At 43.8% G+C, this 17,450-nt stretch overlaps 1 protein-coding gene across 5 annotated transcripts in view; it reads left to right on the top strand.

Annotated features, from left to right (window-relative positions):
- The window catches only part of UBR4 (ubiquitin protein ligase E3 component n-recognin 4), a 112,714-nt gene that overhangs the window by 34,059 nt on the left and 61,205 nt on the right, over window positions 1–17,450 (top strand). For 4 of the 5 annotated variants that reach the window (XM_030537595.1, XM_030537598.1, XM_030537596.1 and 1 more), the window contains exons 39-53: window positions 425–595; window positions 3,983–4,165; window positions 4,506–4,664; window positions 5,302–5,454; window positions 6,122–6,349; window positions 7,178–7,335; window positions 8,605–8,776; window positions 9,153–9,354; window positions 10,399–10,562; window positions 11,212–11,428; window positions 11,833–12,049; window positions 13,605–13,637; window positions 15,049–15,112; window positions 15,597–15,731; window positions 16,719–16,893. In XM_030537595.1, the coding sequence (XP_030393455.1) occupies window positions 425–595; window positions 3,983–4,165; window positions 4,506–4,664; window positions 5,302–5,454; window positions 6,122–6,349; window positions 7,178–7,335; window positions 8,605–8,776; window positions 9,153–9,354; window positions 10,399–10,562; window positions 11,212–11,428; window positions 11,833–12,049; window positions 13,605–13,637; window positions 15,049–15,112; window positions 15,597–15,731; window positions 16,719–16,893 (2,431 nt within the window). The remainder of the gene's footprint in view (window positions 1–424; window positions 596–3,982; window positions 4,166–4,505; window positions 4,665–5,301; window positions 5,455–6,121; window positions 6,350–7,177; window positions 7,336–8,604; window positions 8,777–9,152; window positions 9,355–10,398; window positions 10,563–11,211; window positions 11,429–11,832; window positions 12,050–13,604; window positions 13,638–15,048; window positions 15,113–15,596; window positions 15,732–16,718; window positions 16,894–17,450) is intronic. The other variant, XM_030537597.1, reaches the window with a different exon arrangement.

The raw sequence follows: 17,450 nt of genomic DNA, 5'->3' as shown, positions 1-17,450 counted from the left end.
CAATTACAGTTGTTTTTGCAGAGCCTTATCACTCTTTGAGATGAGGCTTTCTGTCTTAGGATGTGTTAACACAATTAGCAGTTTGGCCTTGCATGTTTCTCACCAAGAGGGGGAGAGACAGAAATGAAAAAGCAAGAGGCTTGTTCTGTTACCAATATCTTTGAAGTTTAAGCTGTGGGGAATTCAGTCTTACCCTTTGTCTCTCTTGGCCTCAGACTTGTTACACACGCAAACTTTATGGTTCTAGTACAGAAATTCCCTGGTACGGTCCAACAGTTAGACAACTGAGAATCAAGTAACTTGTCTTTTGGGATAACAGTGCTGTAACTGCTTTTCAAAGACTTACCTGGCCCGTGAAATGCTGCTGCTATGGAGGTTTCATGGGTATGTCTTGTGCTTTACTTGCCACATGTGTTTCTTGTAGGCCAACTTCTCCTTTGCTCCGCTAGTGTTGGATATGCTGAGCTTCCTAATGGATGCCATTCAGATCAACTTCCAGCAAGCTTCAGCCATGGGCAGTAGCAGCCGAGCGCAGCAGGCTCTGAACGAGCTGCACGCTTTGGACAAGACAGTGGAAATGACAGATCAGTTGATGGTATGATTACTGGCTGGTTTGCTGGTTCAAATGCTTGTTTTTGGGCCAAGGGGAGGGATCACTTTTGCCTCAGTTTTTAATAAGGATAATGAGCATCTTGGGGGTAGTGGGAGGGTGGCCAATGGGAACAAGGACATGGAAGTAGAAATTACCACAACCAAGGTGGAAGTCAGACTCAGTCAGCTTAATAGGACCAAACTGGGGAGCCTGGATATTCTCCTTCCAAGAATATTTAAGGGACTGACACATGAAATTGTCAGCCTAATAGCAAGGATTTTTAATGAATCTGTAAACATGGAGGTTGCACCCTATGACTGGAGAACTGAAAATATAATACCTGGGTTTAAGAAAGGGGGGGGAAACGTGATCTGGGAAACTGACCTGAGTTTATACAGGGTCTTAGAACAAATTTTTAAAGAGGGAGTAGTTAAGGACATAGAGGTAAATGGTAATTGGAATAAAATACAGCATGGTTGTACAAAAGCTAGATTGTGCCAGACCAACCTGATCTCGTTCTTTGAGAAGGAAACTGATTTTCTAGACAAAGGAAATGCAGTAGATTTAATCTACCTGGATTTCAATAAAGCATTTGATACATTTTCACATAGGAAACTATTGGTTAATTTGGAGATGATGGGGATTAATATGAGTATGGAAAGATGGATAAGAAATTAGTTTTAAGGGGAGGCTGGGTCATCCTGAAAGTAATTTGTCAGGCTGGAGGGAAGTTATTAGTGAAGTAACTTCAGAGATTCCTCAGGGACTGGTCTCGCGACCCGATCTTATTTAACATTTTCATTTTATGACTTTGGCGCACAAAGTGGGAGTGCGCCAATAAAATTTGGAGATGTCACAAAGTCTGGAGGTATGGCCAAAACAGAAGAGGACCGGAATGTCATACAAGCAGTCATGGGATAACAAGGAAGGTCCACTCATGGATCAGTGACTGATTGATTAAAGACAGAAACAAAGGGTAGGAATAAATAGTCAGTTTTCAGAATGAAGAGAGATAAGTAGTGGAGTCCCCCAGGGATTTTTACTGGGACCAGTGCTGTTCAACATATTCATCTAGAAAAAGGGTAAACAGTGAGGTGACAACATTTGCAGGTGATGCAAAATTACTCAAGATATTGAAGTCCAAAACAGACTGTGAAGAGTTACAAACGATTGCACAAAACTGGGTGACTGGGCAAGAGACTGGCAGATGAAATTCAGTATTGATAAGTGCCAAGTAATGCACATGGGAAAACATAATCCCAGCTATACATAAACAACGATGGGGTCTGAATTAGCTATCATCACTCAAGAAAGAGATCTTGGAGTCATTATGGATAGTTCTTTGAAAACATCCGCTCAATATGCAGCAGCAGTCAAAAAAGAGAACAGAATGTTGGGAATCATTAAGGGATTGATAAGAAGACAGAAAATATCATATTGCCTCTACATAAATCCATGTTACGCCCACATCTTGAATATTGCATGGAGATGTGGTTATCACATCTCAGAAAGAAATATTGGAATTGGAAAAGGTTCAGAAAAGGGCAACAAAAATTATTAGGGGTATGGAACAGCTTCTATATGAGGAGAGAGTAATAAGACTGGGACTTTTCAGCTTGGAAAAGAAATGACTGTGAGGGGATATGATAGAGGTCTATAAAATCATGACTAGTGTGAAGAAAGTGTATAAGCAAGTGTTATTTACCCTTTCATATGACACAAGAACCAGGAGTCACCCAATGAAATTTATAGGCAGCAGGTTAAAACAAAGGAAGTACTTCTTCACACATCCTGTGGAACTCATTGCCGGGGATGTTTATAAAGGGCAAAACTGTAATTGGGTTAAAAAAAGAACTAGATAAATTCATGGAGGATAGGTCCATCAGTGGCTATTAGCCAAGATGGTCAGGGATGGAACCCTGTGCTCTGGGTGTCCCTAGCCTCTATTTGCCAGAAGCTGGGAGTGGACAACAGGGGATGGATCACTTGGTGATTGCCTGTTCTGTTCATTCCCTCTGAAGCCTCTGGTATTGGCCACTGTCAGAAGACAGGATACTGGGCTCGATAGACCATTGGTCTGACCCGGTATGGTCTCTCTTATGTTTGTAAGATTTGTACAACCTTGAAAACAGGAGTAATAGAAACGGAATGAAACTTAATAGTGCATAGTGCAAGTTCATGCACTTAGACAACAAGAACTTGTGCTATAAGCTGGGGCTATATCAGTTGGAAGCAACAAAGGATGAGAGAGACCTGTTTGTATTGGTCAATCACAGGATGACTATGAGCTTCCAATGTGATGAGGCTGTGAAAAAGGCTAATGCAATCCTAGGATGCATCAGGTGAGGTATTTTCAGGAGAGAAGGGGAAGTGGTTTCACCATTATACAAGACATTGGTGGGACTTCATCTGGAAAACTGTGCAAATCTGGTCTCCCATGTTTAAAAAAAATTAATTCAAACTGGAATAGGTGCAGAGAAGGGCTGCTAGGCTGATCAGCGGAATAGAGAAGCTACCTTATGAGAGAAGACTTGAGGAGCTTGGCTTGTTTAGCCTAATAAAATGAAGAATATGGGGGGAGATGATTGCTCTTCCTAAATACATCAGAAGGATACATACCAGGGAAGGAAAGGAGTTATTTAAGTTAAAGGCCAATCTTGGCACAAGAACAAATGGATAGAAACTGACCATCGGTAAATATATACTTGAAATTTGGTAAGGGTTTCTAACCATTAGAGGAGTGAAGTTCTGGAACAGCCTTCCAAAGGGAGTAGTGGAGGCGAAAAACCTAGCTTGTTTTAAGATTGCGCTTGGTCAGTTTTTATGGAGGAGATGGTATGAGGTGGTCTACGATGGCACATGGCCCATCCGCAATTGCTGTTAGCAAATATCTCCAGCAGCTGGAGACGGAACACTAGAGGGGGAGGGCTCCGAGTTACTATAGACAATTCTTTCCCAGATGTCTGGCTGGTGAGTCTTATCCACAGGCTCAGGGTTTAACTGATCGCCATATTTGGGGTTGGGAAGGAATTTTCCCTGGGACAGACCCGGGGCGGGTTTCACCTTCCTCTGCAGCGTGGGGAATAGGTCACTTGTAGGTTTAAACTAAAGTAAATGGTGGATACTCTATAACTTGACGTCATTAAATCAAGATCTAAGAACTTCAGTAACTCAGCCAGTGGTACCTTCATGAAGATACGGTCACATAAGCCTATTACAGGAGTGGGTGGGCGAGGTTCTGTAGCCTGCAGTTTGCAGTGGGTCAGATTAGGTAATCACAATGATACCTTCTGGCCTTAAATGCTATGAGTCTAAATGAAACTATTACAGTTATTCAATCTCTGCTATTTGTCTCTACTTCTGTGTTCTTTGTGCTCCACAATGGCTCAGGTCCCAACTCTTGGCTCTCAAGAAGGTGCTTTTGAGAATGTCCGAATGAATTACAGTGGCGACCAGGGGCAGACAATCAGACAGCTGATCAGTGCTCACGTGCTGAGGCGGGTGGCAATGTGCGTGCTGTCCTCCCCACATGGGCGCCGCCAGCATCTAGCTGTGAGCCACGAAAAGGGCAAGGTGAGTGCTGAGAAGGGGATGTGCTCCAATGGCACAACAACCTGACATGCATTTTAAAGTAAGATGAAATGATTTTAAAATGTTCCATAGTGACTAAAGAATCAAGCAGACTTCCTACGGTCAGACTCACGGACTCTGTAAATGACTAGACACGTTTGGAAAAGCCTCCCTGAGTGATTGTTACTTCAATTGTTTCATATTTTAGGGAACAAAAATCTTGCTTCTTGCTACAGAGATGCCGAGACAATACATTGATAGAGTCATATAAGAAGCTAGATACTGAGAATTTCTTTTTGTGATACCAACATTAGAAAAGTGACTTGTTTTCATTATTTTGTAGATTACAGTGTTACAACTCTCAGCATTGCTTAAACAAGCAGATTCCAGCAAAAGGAAGTTAACCCTTACCCGCCTTGCATCTGCACCGGTTCCCTTCACTGTACTGAGCCTAACAGGAAATCCTTGCAAGGAAGACTATCTAGCTGTGTGTGGGCTGAAGGTAAGGGTCTGACAAGCAAGAGAGTTCCTTTACCTCAAACTAAGCTGTGCTCCTCTCTCCCTAGGCGATGGCTTGTAGAGTTATGATTGGCTATCGAAGATCTGAAGTCATTGTGGGTGTCACTAATTCTAGTTCTTGAATCACCTGCTACTAGTTTTAGCTGCAGCTTCATTTAGTATGTCAATCCTAGTTATTATTTTAAACCATTCTTGATAATGCTCAAAATAACCACTTTTCAGATAACACTCAGGCCGACTGTCCTTTGTGCTATAGAAACCAAAGAGAGTATTCATGTAAATAAAACTTGACTGAAATGGATGTGCTTAATCTTAATCTGCAGCCACGTCTAGTACAGAGCAATGAGTGATCATTTTGTATTTTTTTCAAATCTCTGCACAATTTCCACAATTAAAGAAATATGTCACCCAAGAAACCAGTAGTCTCAAATATTTGAAAAACCTGCAGAAGAGGCACAGTTCTCTTGCAAAGTCATTCACCCTAAAAACAGAGATGCTTGATTCCTTCCTATATGAATCCATCATTTGTGTTTGGGGCTAGGGAAAGGTCAATGGCTCTTGAATCTGTTTTTGCATAAATATATATTTAATACTTGACATCTTCTATTTTCTTGTCCCAGGACTGCCATGTGCTAACATTCAGCAGCTCTGGATCAGTTTCCGATCACTTGGTGCTCCACCCCCAACTAGCAACAGGAAACTTCATCATTAAGGCTGTGTGGCTGCCAGGATCTCAGACAGAACTTGCTATTGTGACTGCAGACTTTGTGAAGGTGTGGTCACAATTTGTGGGTGATCCCTGATTGACTTGGTGCTGTGTATTGCTTTTCATTTCCTGTGGAGCTGATGTGGGGTTCTGGCGGTCTCCGGAGTCACCAGTGTGTCAGAATAACACAGTGCTCTTAATTTACTAGGAAAATTTGAGTTATAGGAAGGGCATTACTGTTATCTCTAGTTTTCTAATATGTATTGCTGTTCACCACTGTCAGTACTAGACTGTTCATTGAAACACAAAAACAAAGGCCCACATTTTCATAAGTGACCTCTTATTTTGGGTGCCCAACTTGAAATATTTAAGATTTTATTTATTCTCTTCCACCCCACCTCTCCCAAGATACTGAACACCTGCAGCTCCCTTTGATTTCAGTTGTGGGTGCTGATACTACTTAAAATCTGTCCTTGATTGTCTAAATTTGGACACTCAAAAGTGAAGGTCATATTTTAAGATGGGCCAACATTTTCCCCTCTTCCTAACCTGACGAATACAGAAGAAAGAGATCATTCATAGATCTGAGGTTATCTTTATCTTCGTATTCTGGTACCTGAATAATCTGCCCTCCGGGATCTGCACCGTTGTAGGAATAGTTTCTGTGTTTATGCTGTATTAAGAAGAGCTGTTCTGTGGGCTCACTGCTAATTCCCTCCCCTCTGTTCCCACAGATCTATGACCTTTCTGTAGATGCTTTGAGCCCAACGTTCTATTTCCTTTTGCCAAGCTCCAAGATCAGGGATGTCACGTTTCTGTTCAATGAGGAGGGAAAGAACATCATAGTTATCATGTCTTCTGCTGGGTACATCTATACTCAGCTCATGGAGGAGGCGAGCAGTGCCCAGCATGGACCATTCTACGTTACCAATGTGCTTGAAGTCAACCATGAAGACTTGAAGGTAATGGTGGCTTTCCCTGCTAACTTTTTCTCTCCCTCTGCTGCAGATGGTAAGAAGCAGCAGTTTCCTTTTCTTTCCCTGATCTAGATCAATGAGGCTGCACTTTTTTCTGCACAGAGAGAGAAATTCTGACACTGATTCTGACACCACTTGGAGGATGGTGGTTGTGGGGGAAAGTTGAAATTAAACTTGTTGATCCAGTCATCTAGAAAATTGAGCATGTTTTCCATGCTTGGATCTTAAGTTATGCCCAGCAGGATTTCACAGCAGGAAGATGACTGCAGAGCAGCGTTACTGTCAGTATAATGCACTGCTAATGGTGCAGTAGCTAGAATGGATGGGATCATCGCCCTTACGCAAGGTCTGCAGAGACACAAGCCTTTGTTTCTGTTTGGTGTCAACGCTGCTGGGGGCCTGGTGTGCACCACCCAGGCTGGCTAGTTTAAAATATTTCCAACTTCCATTCAGCATCACTATCCCAGTCCACTATGAAATGGGGAAATAGAGGAACTACAAGTCAAGAAGAAACCGCTTCTGGGAGCTGGAGATGAAGAGGGGTTGGCATGCAGCATTCTCTCACACAGATGCTGTCTCGTCCACTACATATAGCCTGTGGGTGCGCAAGCTTAGTATCTTGTTCAAAGGCACTTGGAGTATCTCACGGGTGTGCAGCTTGGTGGTAATGTCATCGAAGGCTGCATTCTCCAAAAGCCCTTTGCTGTGTTATGTGATAGGTGAAAGGGCAGATATTGAAATATTGTACTGACCACCCTAGAGCTCTGAAGATGTGTGTGTTTAAATACCAGTGTTTTTCCCTTGTCCCTACAGGACAGTAATGGCCAGGTGGCAGGAGGCGGCGTGTCTGTGTATTATTCCCATGTCCTTCAGATGCTTTTCTTCAGTTACTGTCAAGGCAAATCTTTTGCAGCAACAATTAGCAGGGCTACCCTGGAGGTACATCGGCTTTTCCCGATCAACATAAAGAGGTGGGACTGAGGGGTTGCCCCCCTCCAATTTCTGTTTCTTATTAGCTGCAGTGGCTGTTCCCAGTGAAAGAGCCCAGCTCCCACCGCCCAAGGCTTTATGTAGAGAACCTTCCTGCAGTTTACATCTTACCGTTTTATACGTCACCTCCTGTTTCTACCCTCTCTGCTTGTAGAACAGTGAGACCGAAACCAAACCCAGCTGCTTTTGCAGTGGGGTGTATGTTTATTTTGCTCACTAGGATTTCACAGCACAGAGGTGCCTTCGGAGCAATCTTGCTGTCTGAGTGCAGAGCTTCCAATGGTGCAGGAACTGGAACTGATGGGATTATCCACCCTCGCAGAGGCTGAGGAGCAGGAAGCCTTTGTTTCCATTTGGAACCAGTACTGCAGTGGACCCTGAGCATTGTGTATATAAAGTCTTATTTTCAGGCTGCCTTGAGGGAAACCAATCTCTTATGCTATAAAAATGTCAAGGAGAAAGTTCTTCTGTCATCTGTTCTGACAATCAGAGCTGTGCATTCAGGCTACAGAGTCTCACTAGCTTAGCATGAGGCAGCTGTCTTGCATTCTATTTTCATGAATATCAGTTCCCAACATCTCCCTCACTCCAGTCAGACCTCGCCTGGTCATTTTGCACAGGGGCTTTCACCACTCTGAGAGTTAGATCTCAGTGAGGATTATGTTCTTGGGGAGTATTTTCCTGTGTTTGTCTGTTTCCTTTGTATTCATCACATGGCCGTGTAGAGCATGGAGCGCTGTATCCACAAACACAGATGCTTTGCTCTGAGACCAGTGCTCTTCTATTCTGTCTGCTAGGATGTGCTTACAAGTAATGTGGTGTTCTGCTATCACTCCCCTGCCAGCCTGATAAGAGAGCTCTTTAGTATAAGGTTAAATAGATACTTCAAATCTGGTTCAAGAGTGATTTTCCTGTTTTTATGGTAGTGTCACTAGAATTTTATATACCAAATGAATAGGGAAAGAGGTTAAAGAACAGGGCTGGGTGTCAGAACTTTTGGGCTCTCCATGCTGCCACTGACTCAGCTGTGCAACTTTTTGCACTTCAGTTTTCCCATCTGTAAAGTGGGAATAATACTGACCTACCTGCCAGGGATTTTTTGAGGTGGCTTAATTAACCAAGTGCTTTGAGATCCTCAGACGGTGATGTTACTTGTCTTGCTAGCTGGAATGAGAATTTTATTTATTTATCTTGACGCCCCTTGCAGCTGTTTCTTGAGGTCATGTGAGCCTGGCTTTTCTCTCTTGCAGTTCAAATGGTGGGAGCAAGACCTCCCCAGCACTGTGCCAATGGTCTGAGGTGATGAACCATCCTGGGTTGGTGTGCTGTGTTCAGCAGACCACAGGTATTCCTCTGGTGGTCATGGTGAAGCCAGATACCTTCCTCATCCAGGAGATTAAAACCTTGCCAGCTAAAGCCAAGGTGAGTATTCCCTATCTTTTGCCTTTCAAATTAACTTTCCTGTTTCTCTATTGCTGCCACTTCTTCCAGGTTTCCCTTGCAGTGGTGTCTTACAGCAAAGTCATCCTGCTAATAGCCACCAACACTGCACTTGAAAGTATTGTTTCAATACACAAACTGACTTTCCCCATACCCACCCATGTTTTTAAGGTGTTTTCAACCTCTGTTTACTCTTCATTCTCTCTGCAAAGCCATTGAATCTCTTGCTCTATAGTAGCCTGTGTTGGCTTGAGTACCTGCTGTCCCTGATACTTGTGTGATAGTTAGGCAACAAGCTTGCTCTCTGAGGCAACAGCTTCTCTGGGCCTTTCATTTGCTGGTGTGTAACCTGTTTCAGATCCAGGACATGGTGGCCATCCGTCACACGGCCTGTAACGAGCAGCAGAGGACCACCATGATCCTTTTGTGTGAGGACGGCAGCCTGAGAATATACATGGCAAATGTGGAGAATACTTCCTATTGGCTCCAGCCCTCCCTTCAGCCTAGCAGTGTCATCAGCATCATGAAGCCAGTTCGCAAACGCAAGGCAGCTGCTATCAGTAAGGCTGCTTTGCTTTCATATCATGTCTAAGTTGCCAGTAAAGAAATTAACAATGGAATAAATACATGGTCTGTCACCTTCTCCCCAGAAATGGGATCCTTTGCAATCCACGTGAAGTCCCAAGCAACTCCATCAAAATTTTCCATTTAACTTCCCTTCATGAGGACCCTATCTTACATAACTTTTCAAATGTCCTTGCCCATCATTCAGAAGTAGGATAGCTCTCTTCATAAAGATGATAGCTAATGGGGGCCTGGATGGCTAAAGGAGTTAGTAATGGAATAATAGAACCTTTCATTTCTAAATTGCTGGTTTGAATCTAGACTGGGTTGATATTGAGCAGAATTCATTACCATCTAGTGGTGGTTTGAGTCTGTCTTATCCCTAATGGACACACATCCACATCACACATCACACAGTCATTGCTACAGCTGGCTGCTTTGTTGGCTTCTCAAAAAACCAAGGACTGAATGAGCATGCGGATTAGATTACCCCCTCTTTGCTAGAGGCCAGCATTGAAGCATGTTGGTGGGGTAATATGGGGAAGTGCATGCTGCCACTGCCCATGCTGTACCTGTTCTGTAAAGAGAACTTCAGTCTTCAAGACTCCCAATTCAGAACCTTTTGCCAGCACTAGTTTCATATTTTTTTTTAAATTCCCCAGTGTCTAATGTGAACCTGTTACACCAAGGTCACTTCTGAAAATAGGTTAGCATCAGGTAGGCACTTAGACATTTGGTTCTAGTAATCACCTTATTAGTAAACACTGGGGTTGGGTGTTATGGGGTTAGCATGGGATGATTTTAATCTTTCAGCACTAATCTCGTTTGTTTGAGCTGGAGATAAACTGAGTAAGAGGACCTTTCCCTAGAAAAGCTCCTCTTATTCATGGCATAGCATATGTATCTGATCAATGCCTAACTAGTTACAAAGCTAGAGCATTCCCAAGAGATGTGCAGTCAATCTGCAGTTGGAGCACTCTAGCTTTGCGCGTGTGTGTGTGTGTGTGTCTTTTTTTAGCCATTGGTATCCTCTCTTTCAGCGACTCGTACCTCCAGTCAGGTGAACTTTCCCATTGACTTCTTTGAACACAACCAGCAGCTCACAGATGTGGAGTTTGGAGGCAATGATCTCTTGCAGGTTTATAATGCCCAGCAGATAAAGCACCGGCTCAACTCCACTGGCATGTATGTGGCCAACACCAAGGTAAATCAGATGCTTTGTGAGCTCTCTTAAGTATTTACGTAATTCTGTCAAAAGGCTGCTGTGCTCTTCATCACAGCATGAGCAGTTGTTTTATAAAAAGTGTTCGTTCTCATTCGAATGACCCTCTGCCAATCCTGGAGACTGCTGGCTAACCAATCCCATCAGTGACTGGAGGATGTTTGTGTACAAATTTTGGGTTGGTCACCCAATCTGAGTCCTCCTAAGAGCCAGCTTGGCATCAAACTTACAGCCAGTCATCTGCCACTAGGAGCTTTAGTTCTGTACCTCACCTGTCCCTCTCTTTCACTATTTTTGTTGTTTTGGGCCTTTTCTTTCCTTGACTGCTATTTTTCTCTCTGGCTCCATTTTTCTCTCCAGCAACAGAGCATCCCTCTTCCCAAATAAGTAGGCCTTTGAGCCCCATTTATCTGCTGTTCCACCCAGTCCTTCCCAGCAGGTCCACGGAGTTGCTACTAAAGCTCGGTAGTGTAAAAAGACAATTCCCAGGAAACATTCTGTTCCTGTCATGGTGTAAGCAGGCCACCGGCATTGCAGTGAGATGTGCATGGGCCTTCCCATTCCAGGGTGCTCGTTGTTAGAAACACCCATCTTCAGCTTTCTCTTCCTCAGTAATGATTATCTCCCGCAGCCTGGTGGCTTTACCATCGAAGTCACTAACAACAACAGCACAATGGTGATGACAGGCATGAGGATCCAGATTGGCACTCAAGCAATTGAGCGAGCTCCCTCCTACCTGGAGATCTTTGGCCGCACCATGCAGTTGAACATGACCAGGGCTCGTTGGTTTGATTTTCCTTTCACACGGGAGGAAGCCCTGCAAGCTGACAAAAAATTAACCCTCTTCAGTAAGTCTTTGGTCTTGGTTGCATGCTTTAACTACCTGCAAGCTAACTGGGGGTGTCTGGGGGCTGTTGCACTTCAGCTGTTATTGGGCAGAGGTTCCACCAGGAGTTAGTTTTACAGGGACATAGCCATGATTCTAATAATTCTGGACTTCTGTAAAGTAGCTATTTTATAGTGGGTCCAGCACCCCATTGCAGAGGGCACTTGCAGCACCTCTAGTTAAGTTACAGGGATTCTGTGCTGAGGTAACATGGAGGGAAAGACATTAGAAAATAAGACAAAGCTGTGTTTCAGAACGGATGAATGCTAGGTAAATTGAATGTAAACCCTCTCTACTTGTTTGTTGGTTTCAAAGAGAAGGAACCTTACTTCTGGGAACCTGCAAAATCTCTCTTGCTCATTGCAGTTGGGGCCTCTGTGGATCCTGCTGGAGTCACAATGATGGATGCTGTCAAAATTTATGGCAAGACTAAAGAGCAGTTTGGCTGGCCTGATGAGCCCCCAGAGGATTTCCCATCTGCCTCAGTGAGCAATGTTTGTCCCCCGAACCTGAATCAAGGAAATGGTACGGGAGACTTGGAGTCTGCTGCCCCTGCTGTTGCCAGTGGGACTGTCCTAGAGAGGTATCTATATATTTCTATACATTATATATGTATAGAGTTTTTATTTGCCTTTTAAAAGTTACTAGTTATACTGGTGCCCTGAATGCACTTGCGTAGCATTCTTAGCTGGGAGCTTTTATACTGGTAATGAAGTGTTGCTCATTTTCATATAACGTGACAATTCTGTCATGCCAGTAAAGAGTCAATGTGCATCTTTTCCAAAATAGTTTCCTGCTGCTTCCCTCTAATCTCCCATATGGAGTTGAGGATGGAGCTCCGTGTGTTCTCCTTCACATTACCAATTGAGTCTGTCTGCAGCAACCTCAACCAGCCTCAGATGGCTTCTGCCTTCTTGGCACCTTTTCTTATTTAAATCTGGGATCCTTTTACAGCCACCAAAGATCACAAAAATTAGAGGCTATTTGAACCTAAGTTCACTTCTGAGGAGCTGCTCCTTCATTCCTCTTTTTGGTTTCTGTGACCTGGCCCTACATATGTTCTCTCTTCTTTCTCTGTAGCGACTACTTGTGTGGTAACTTCCTCATAGGCCAGGGATCCCCAAACTTTTCAGTCTTGCAACCCAGATATTATAATACTAGCTATTGCATGAGAGCCTGTCCTGGGACTCATACAATATCCAGGTGCAGGACATACCATGAACAGGAGTTGGGGATGTATTTGGTAGAGGACAGAATTTCTGTTCCTTTCTTTTCTTTTCTTCTACACTCCATTGTCTATCCCCGCCTCAGGGTCTTAAGAGTCCATGCAGTCCACTGTGTGTAGCCAGGAAGCTAGTGGAGACAGAAGGCGGGAAAGTAAAATAAAGATAGATCGGATGACTCAGTGCAGAGAGAAACTAGTATGACTTTAAAAACTAGCCAAATTCATTGCTGGTGTAACTTAACTGACTTCACTGGAGATGCACAGGGGTTAAGTGGCTCTTTGGAGGAAGTTTTCAAAAGCCATAGTAGGCACTTAAGTCCTGTTGAAAGTCACCTTTGAAAATCTGCCCCATGATCAGTACTTCTTTTTCTTTAGGCTAGATCTTTCTTTCTTTCTTTTTCTTTCTTTTCTTTCCTCTGCTGCCCTGTCTCCACCAGGTGTCTCCCTCTGTATGGAAACTTGAGCAGTGGGACTATAAAACTTAAAGCTAGACTGAGCAAGTAAAGTATTTTTCTTGCATCCATTTTATGCACTATAAAATTCCCAGCTGCCTGGTGACCCCAAAAAAGGGTTGTGGACCCCTTGTTAGGAACCACTGTTGTAGGCAAGAGGCAGTTTCCAATGGAGAAGTTGAGTGTCTAGACTCTATATCCTTAACCTAGCCTTCAGCAGTGCTTTTAACCAATGTGCTTGGCTTCTCTGTGCTAGATGGCCGCGATCTCCTTTAATTTGTTTTGCTGTTAGGGAAGTGGTGGCTACCCAAAAAGGAGGAGTCCTGCTTGGAATTACTGTATATATCGCTCTCCCAGCTTCCTGACTCCCCATTTAATTTGCCTTTTGCTTAGAATGTGTTCTAGGTAGTTTTCTGTGAGCTTCACACATTTTTTTTTTCTTTTTCTTTGCTCCCCAAAAGTTCTGAAACTGAGTCCCTAACCATCCTGGACCGGTTAGTATGCCATCCTTTTCTCAGCACGAATGAGTGTGTGTCAGAGACAGAACACATGATGTGGCTTTTGTTGAGTGTCTATTTTTTTTAAGTGACATTTGCTTCTTTACAATCTGGTCATTGCATGGCAGAAGATTTAGCAAAATGTAAAGGTGTTGTGGATTGAGAATTTCGGCTGCATACAGTATAACTGTTGCTTGTTGATACTCCTCAGCTCACTTTGTCCCTCCTTGTGCCTCTCTTTTCCCCTCTTCTATTTCCCCACTGGTTTTGTGGGTGTATGAGGAGAAATAGTGTTCAGTTGTTTAACTGTCAGACAAGTGACCAGAGAACTTGCCCAGTCCTTATATTATTTCTTCTACCCAGTTTTTAATCTTATGTTCTGCTCTCTCTCCTTGTTCTTTATGCTGTCTCTCTTCCCTTTCCCCTCCTGATCTGTGTAGCTTGGCCTCTGTTACTTGGTTCTGTGTTGCTCTCTCCTGCTGTGTGGCAGTGCTCCTTTCGATGCATCTGTTGAGCATTTCGGGCAGTTTCATTGCGAGGCAGAGAGGAGTTCAGCAAGGGAGAATTGGCACAAGACTGCAAGTTCTGAATAAGACTTTCCCTGTGGGCGAGCATTTTACTAACATGCCTTGCCTAGGGCCAAAAGTGATAGACTGAAGGCTCTTGGATTTGGGTCTCTTTTGTAACTCATGTTTTGACATACCTAGGTGCATATCTAGTTCAGTTAATTGAACTGCTGGGGCATTTGGGATGAAACCCTAAATTGGAAAGCGTGCCCTCTGTGAAAATAGCAAGTGAGTACAGATGCTCCCCGGGTTACGCAGACCCCACTTAAGGAAATCTGGACTTACAGGAAAAGTTCCGTAAGCTTTTTTTTCTTTTTGCGAAATTGTCGGAGATATGTTCCCGACTTAGGCAAAATTCGACTTACGCTAGGTGTTCCAGAACAGAACGCTTGCGTAAGTCGGGGAGCTTCTGTAGAATCTTGCTCCCTTAGAAAAAACATAACTGACTTTTCTCATGTGTCATACCAACCCTTGATCTGCAGTCATATACGTCTGTGGGCCATGGTGAATTGGTACTGTCAAGACAATCCAAGTTATCCTTGCTGCAGGCAGCATAAGGAAATGTTTTATCCTCTTTGGTAGAGAAAAGCCCCTGTCTTTCAGCTGTGGATTATTAAAGCAGTCCTAAGTTTGTCTGTGAGCATGAGCCAGGTTTAACTCTGGTCTGTAACACAATGAAATGATATGCATGGTGCCTGTGGCAGGTTTTATCATGCTTTGATTTTGTACTTGGCATTCGTTAGCTGTTTCTGAGCTACTCATGACTGTAGCCTGCATAAAGCAAAGTGCTAAGGAGAGAGAAGGGTTGCTGTACTCAAGCCTGCTTTCCTTTCTCCCTTCAGGCTAGTAGTGAGTTCTTTAGAAGCACTGGAAAGCTGCTTTGCTGTAGGACCAGTCAACGAGAAGGCAAGTAACTTTTTGAATACATCTTGAGCTTTCAAAGATGGGAGGAGGAGTGAGATCAGCAGCAGCTCCTGCAGCCCTAGGGACCTGATACCAGAAGAGAGCCGCATCCGTTTTGCTCAGAGCAGAGATCTGAAACTTGAGTTAGTGAAAAGCATTTGAAACTAGTTTTGAATGACAATTGGCATTTGCATTTATTGCTGGTGGGGATTTTCGTGCTGCACAGTGACCTGGTTTGTGAATACAGCAGGGTGGGAACCCAGCAAACCAAAGAGGAACTTTCTGATGTATAAACCTAAAACGCTGTCTTAATAATAAAGGTAGCCTCATGTCAAAGCAATATTGAATCGAGGAGGAAACCTGCTTTTCTGGGAGCGGGAGGTAATGCAAGAAGGATGAAGCAGAAGTGGTTGAGAAGTCAGACTTGCATGCCATAGCACTTTCAGTGTCAATTTACTGAAGGCTTTTTGTCTGTCCCTGGGAACAGGAAAAGAGCAAGGCTGCAGCTCAGGAACTGGCTACCATGCTACTCTCAATGCCAGCTCCCTCCAGCGTCCAGCAGCAAACCAAGAGTCTCCTGGCTAGCCTTCACACCAGCCGCTCAGCATACCATAACCACAAGGTAAGCTGTTGGAGGGTTTTCCAAGCCTGCTGTAACCACCCAGTGGCATGGCTGACATACGAGGTGCACCCAAAGGCCATCTATTCCAGGCAACATGTGCCTGCTGACTGTCTACCTTCAGCATCTGCTGCCTGCCTGGTCTGTCTTTCCATCAGAGAGTTTTGTATTCGTGACACTTTGAAGATTTGGGTGTGAATCCATGTTTTAAATAAAGAGCGACAGTTAATCTGTGGGGAAACACATGGGTATCTTGGGACATGCTGAAGTTAGTCTTCAAATTATAGACTTATAGACTTTAGGGTCAGAAGGGACCAATGTGATCATCTAATCTGACCTCCTGCACAAAGCAGGCCACAGAACCCTACCCATCCAGTTCTATAACAACCCCTAACCTATGTCCGAGTTATTGAAGTCTTCAAATTGTGGTTTGAAGACCTCAAGCTGCAGAGAATCCACCAGCAAGTGACCCATGCCCCACGCTGCAGAGGAAGGTGAAAAACCTCCAGGGCCTCTGCCAATCTGCTCCGGAGGAAAATTCCTTCCTACCCCAAATATGGTGATCAGCTAAACCCTGAGCATGTGGGCAAGACTCACCAGCCAGCACTCAGGAATTATGTCCTGTAGGTCTGATGTCTGCAGGGCAACCAGGTTTGAATCAAATACTGTAGAGCAATATCAGGTAAATCATGCTTTGACCTGAAAAATCTAGTCATACCATAAAAATGTAGATTATTGCATTGTCTAACCCAGTAAACTGCTGTTAAGTTATATAGAGAAGTGAAAATCCATTCTCCAAGTGGAATTCGTTCATTGCTGAGTGACTTCTGCTGCTGCTGACACATGTGATAGTGAGGGTGGTGAAGAGTTAACAGGGAGTTCGCTTTTTAGTGAAGGCTAAGTTGTCCCATCTACTCCCTCCCACACTGGCTCTTCAGACGTTTGCTGCTGCTGTTCCCTTGTTTGTCTTTAATAATCCTTACTTTGCAGGATCAGGCCTTGCTGAGTAAAGCCATCCAATATTTGAGCTCCTCCAGCAAAGAAGGGAAGGACCTGGACCCTGAAGTGTTTCAGAGGTTGGTGATCACTGCTCGATCCATCGCAATTATGAGGCCGAACAACCTGGTTCATTTCACGGAGTCAAAGTTGCCACAGATGGAAACAGGTGGATAAAGCACTGAATTGCTATTTTTGTCTTTATTGAACTTTTCCCTTTGGATAGTTGTACATATTTTATGTTTGTTTGTTTTATGTTGTACAGCTGCTTTATATAAGGGCTGGCAGTTCCCATGTGCATTTTATCCTCCGTGGTTCATGAGTGACCAAAGAGACTTCAGCTCACTGAGATGTAAAGGCTCATATGTTGTGTATTCTCTCTCCCAGACTTTTTGGGGTCTGCTGCCATCTGTTCTATATAGAAGTTGGGAGTCATTGTGTGGTTATCTAATTCAGAAACATACTATAGAGTGGTGCTGGTGGCAAGTGTCCCAGACTAGATCCAACACAAAGATTTTCAAGAGGTCAGTCGACACTGACAAAAGCCCACTGTTACTGGCCTGGGAGAGACAAAAGTCTGAACATTCATTAGACATTTGGTAGCTCTTCTGATCAGGGCATTGGCTGCCTTTCAGCAGTAGTCAATATCAACTTAACTCAGTGGTGCCTTGTTTGCTAACAAACTCTCTTCCCCTCCCCTGCCACTAGTAATGGTAAGCTCAAGGC

The sequence above is a fragment of the Gopherus evgoodei genome, chromosome 18, assembly GCF_007399415.2.
Source record: "Gopherus evgoodei ecotype Sinaloan lineage chromosome 18, rGopEvg1_v1.p, whole genome shotgun sequence".
In the NCBI taxonomy this organism is placed as follows: domain Eukaryota; kingdom Metazoa; phylum Chordata; order Testudines; family Testudinidae; genus Gopherus; species Gopherus evgoodei.
The sequence above is the reverse complement of the archived record's forward strand: the minus strand, read 5'-3'. Positions and strand labels throughout refer to the sequence as shown.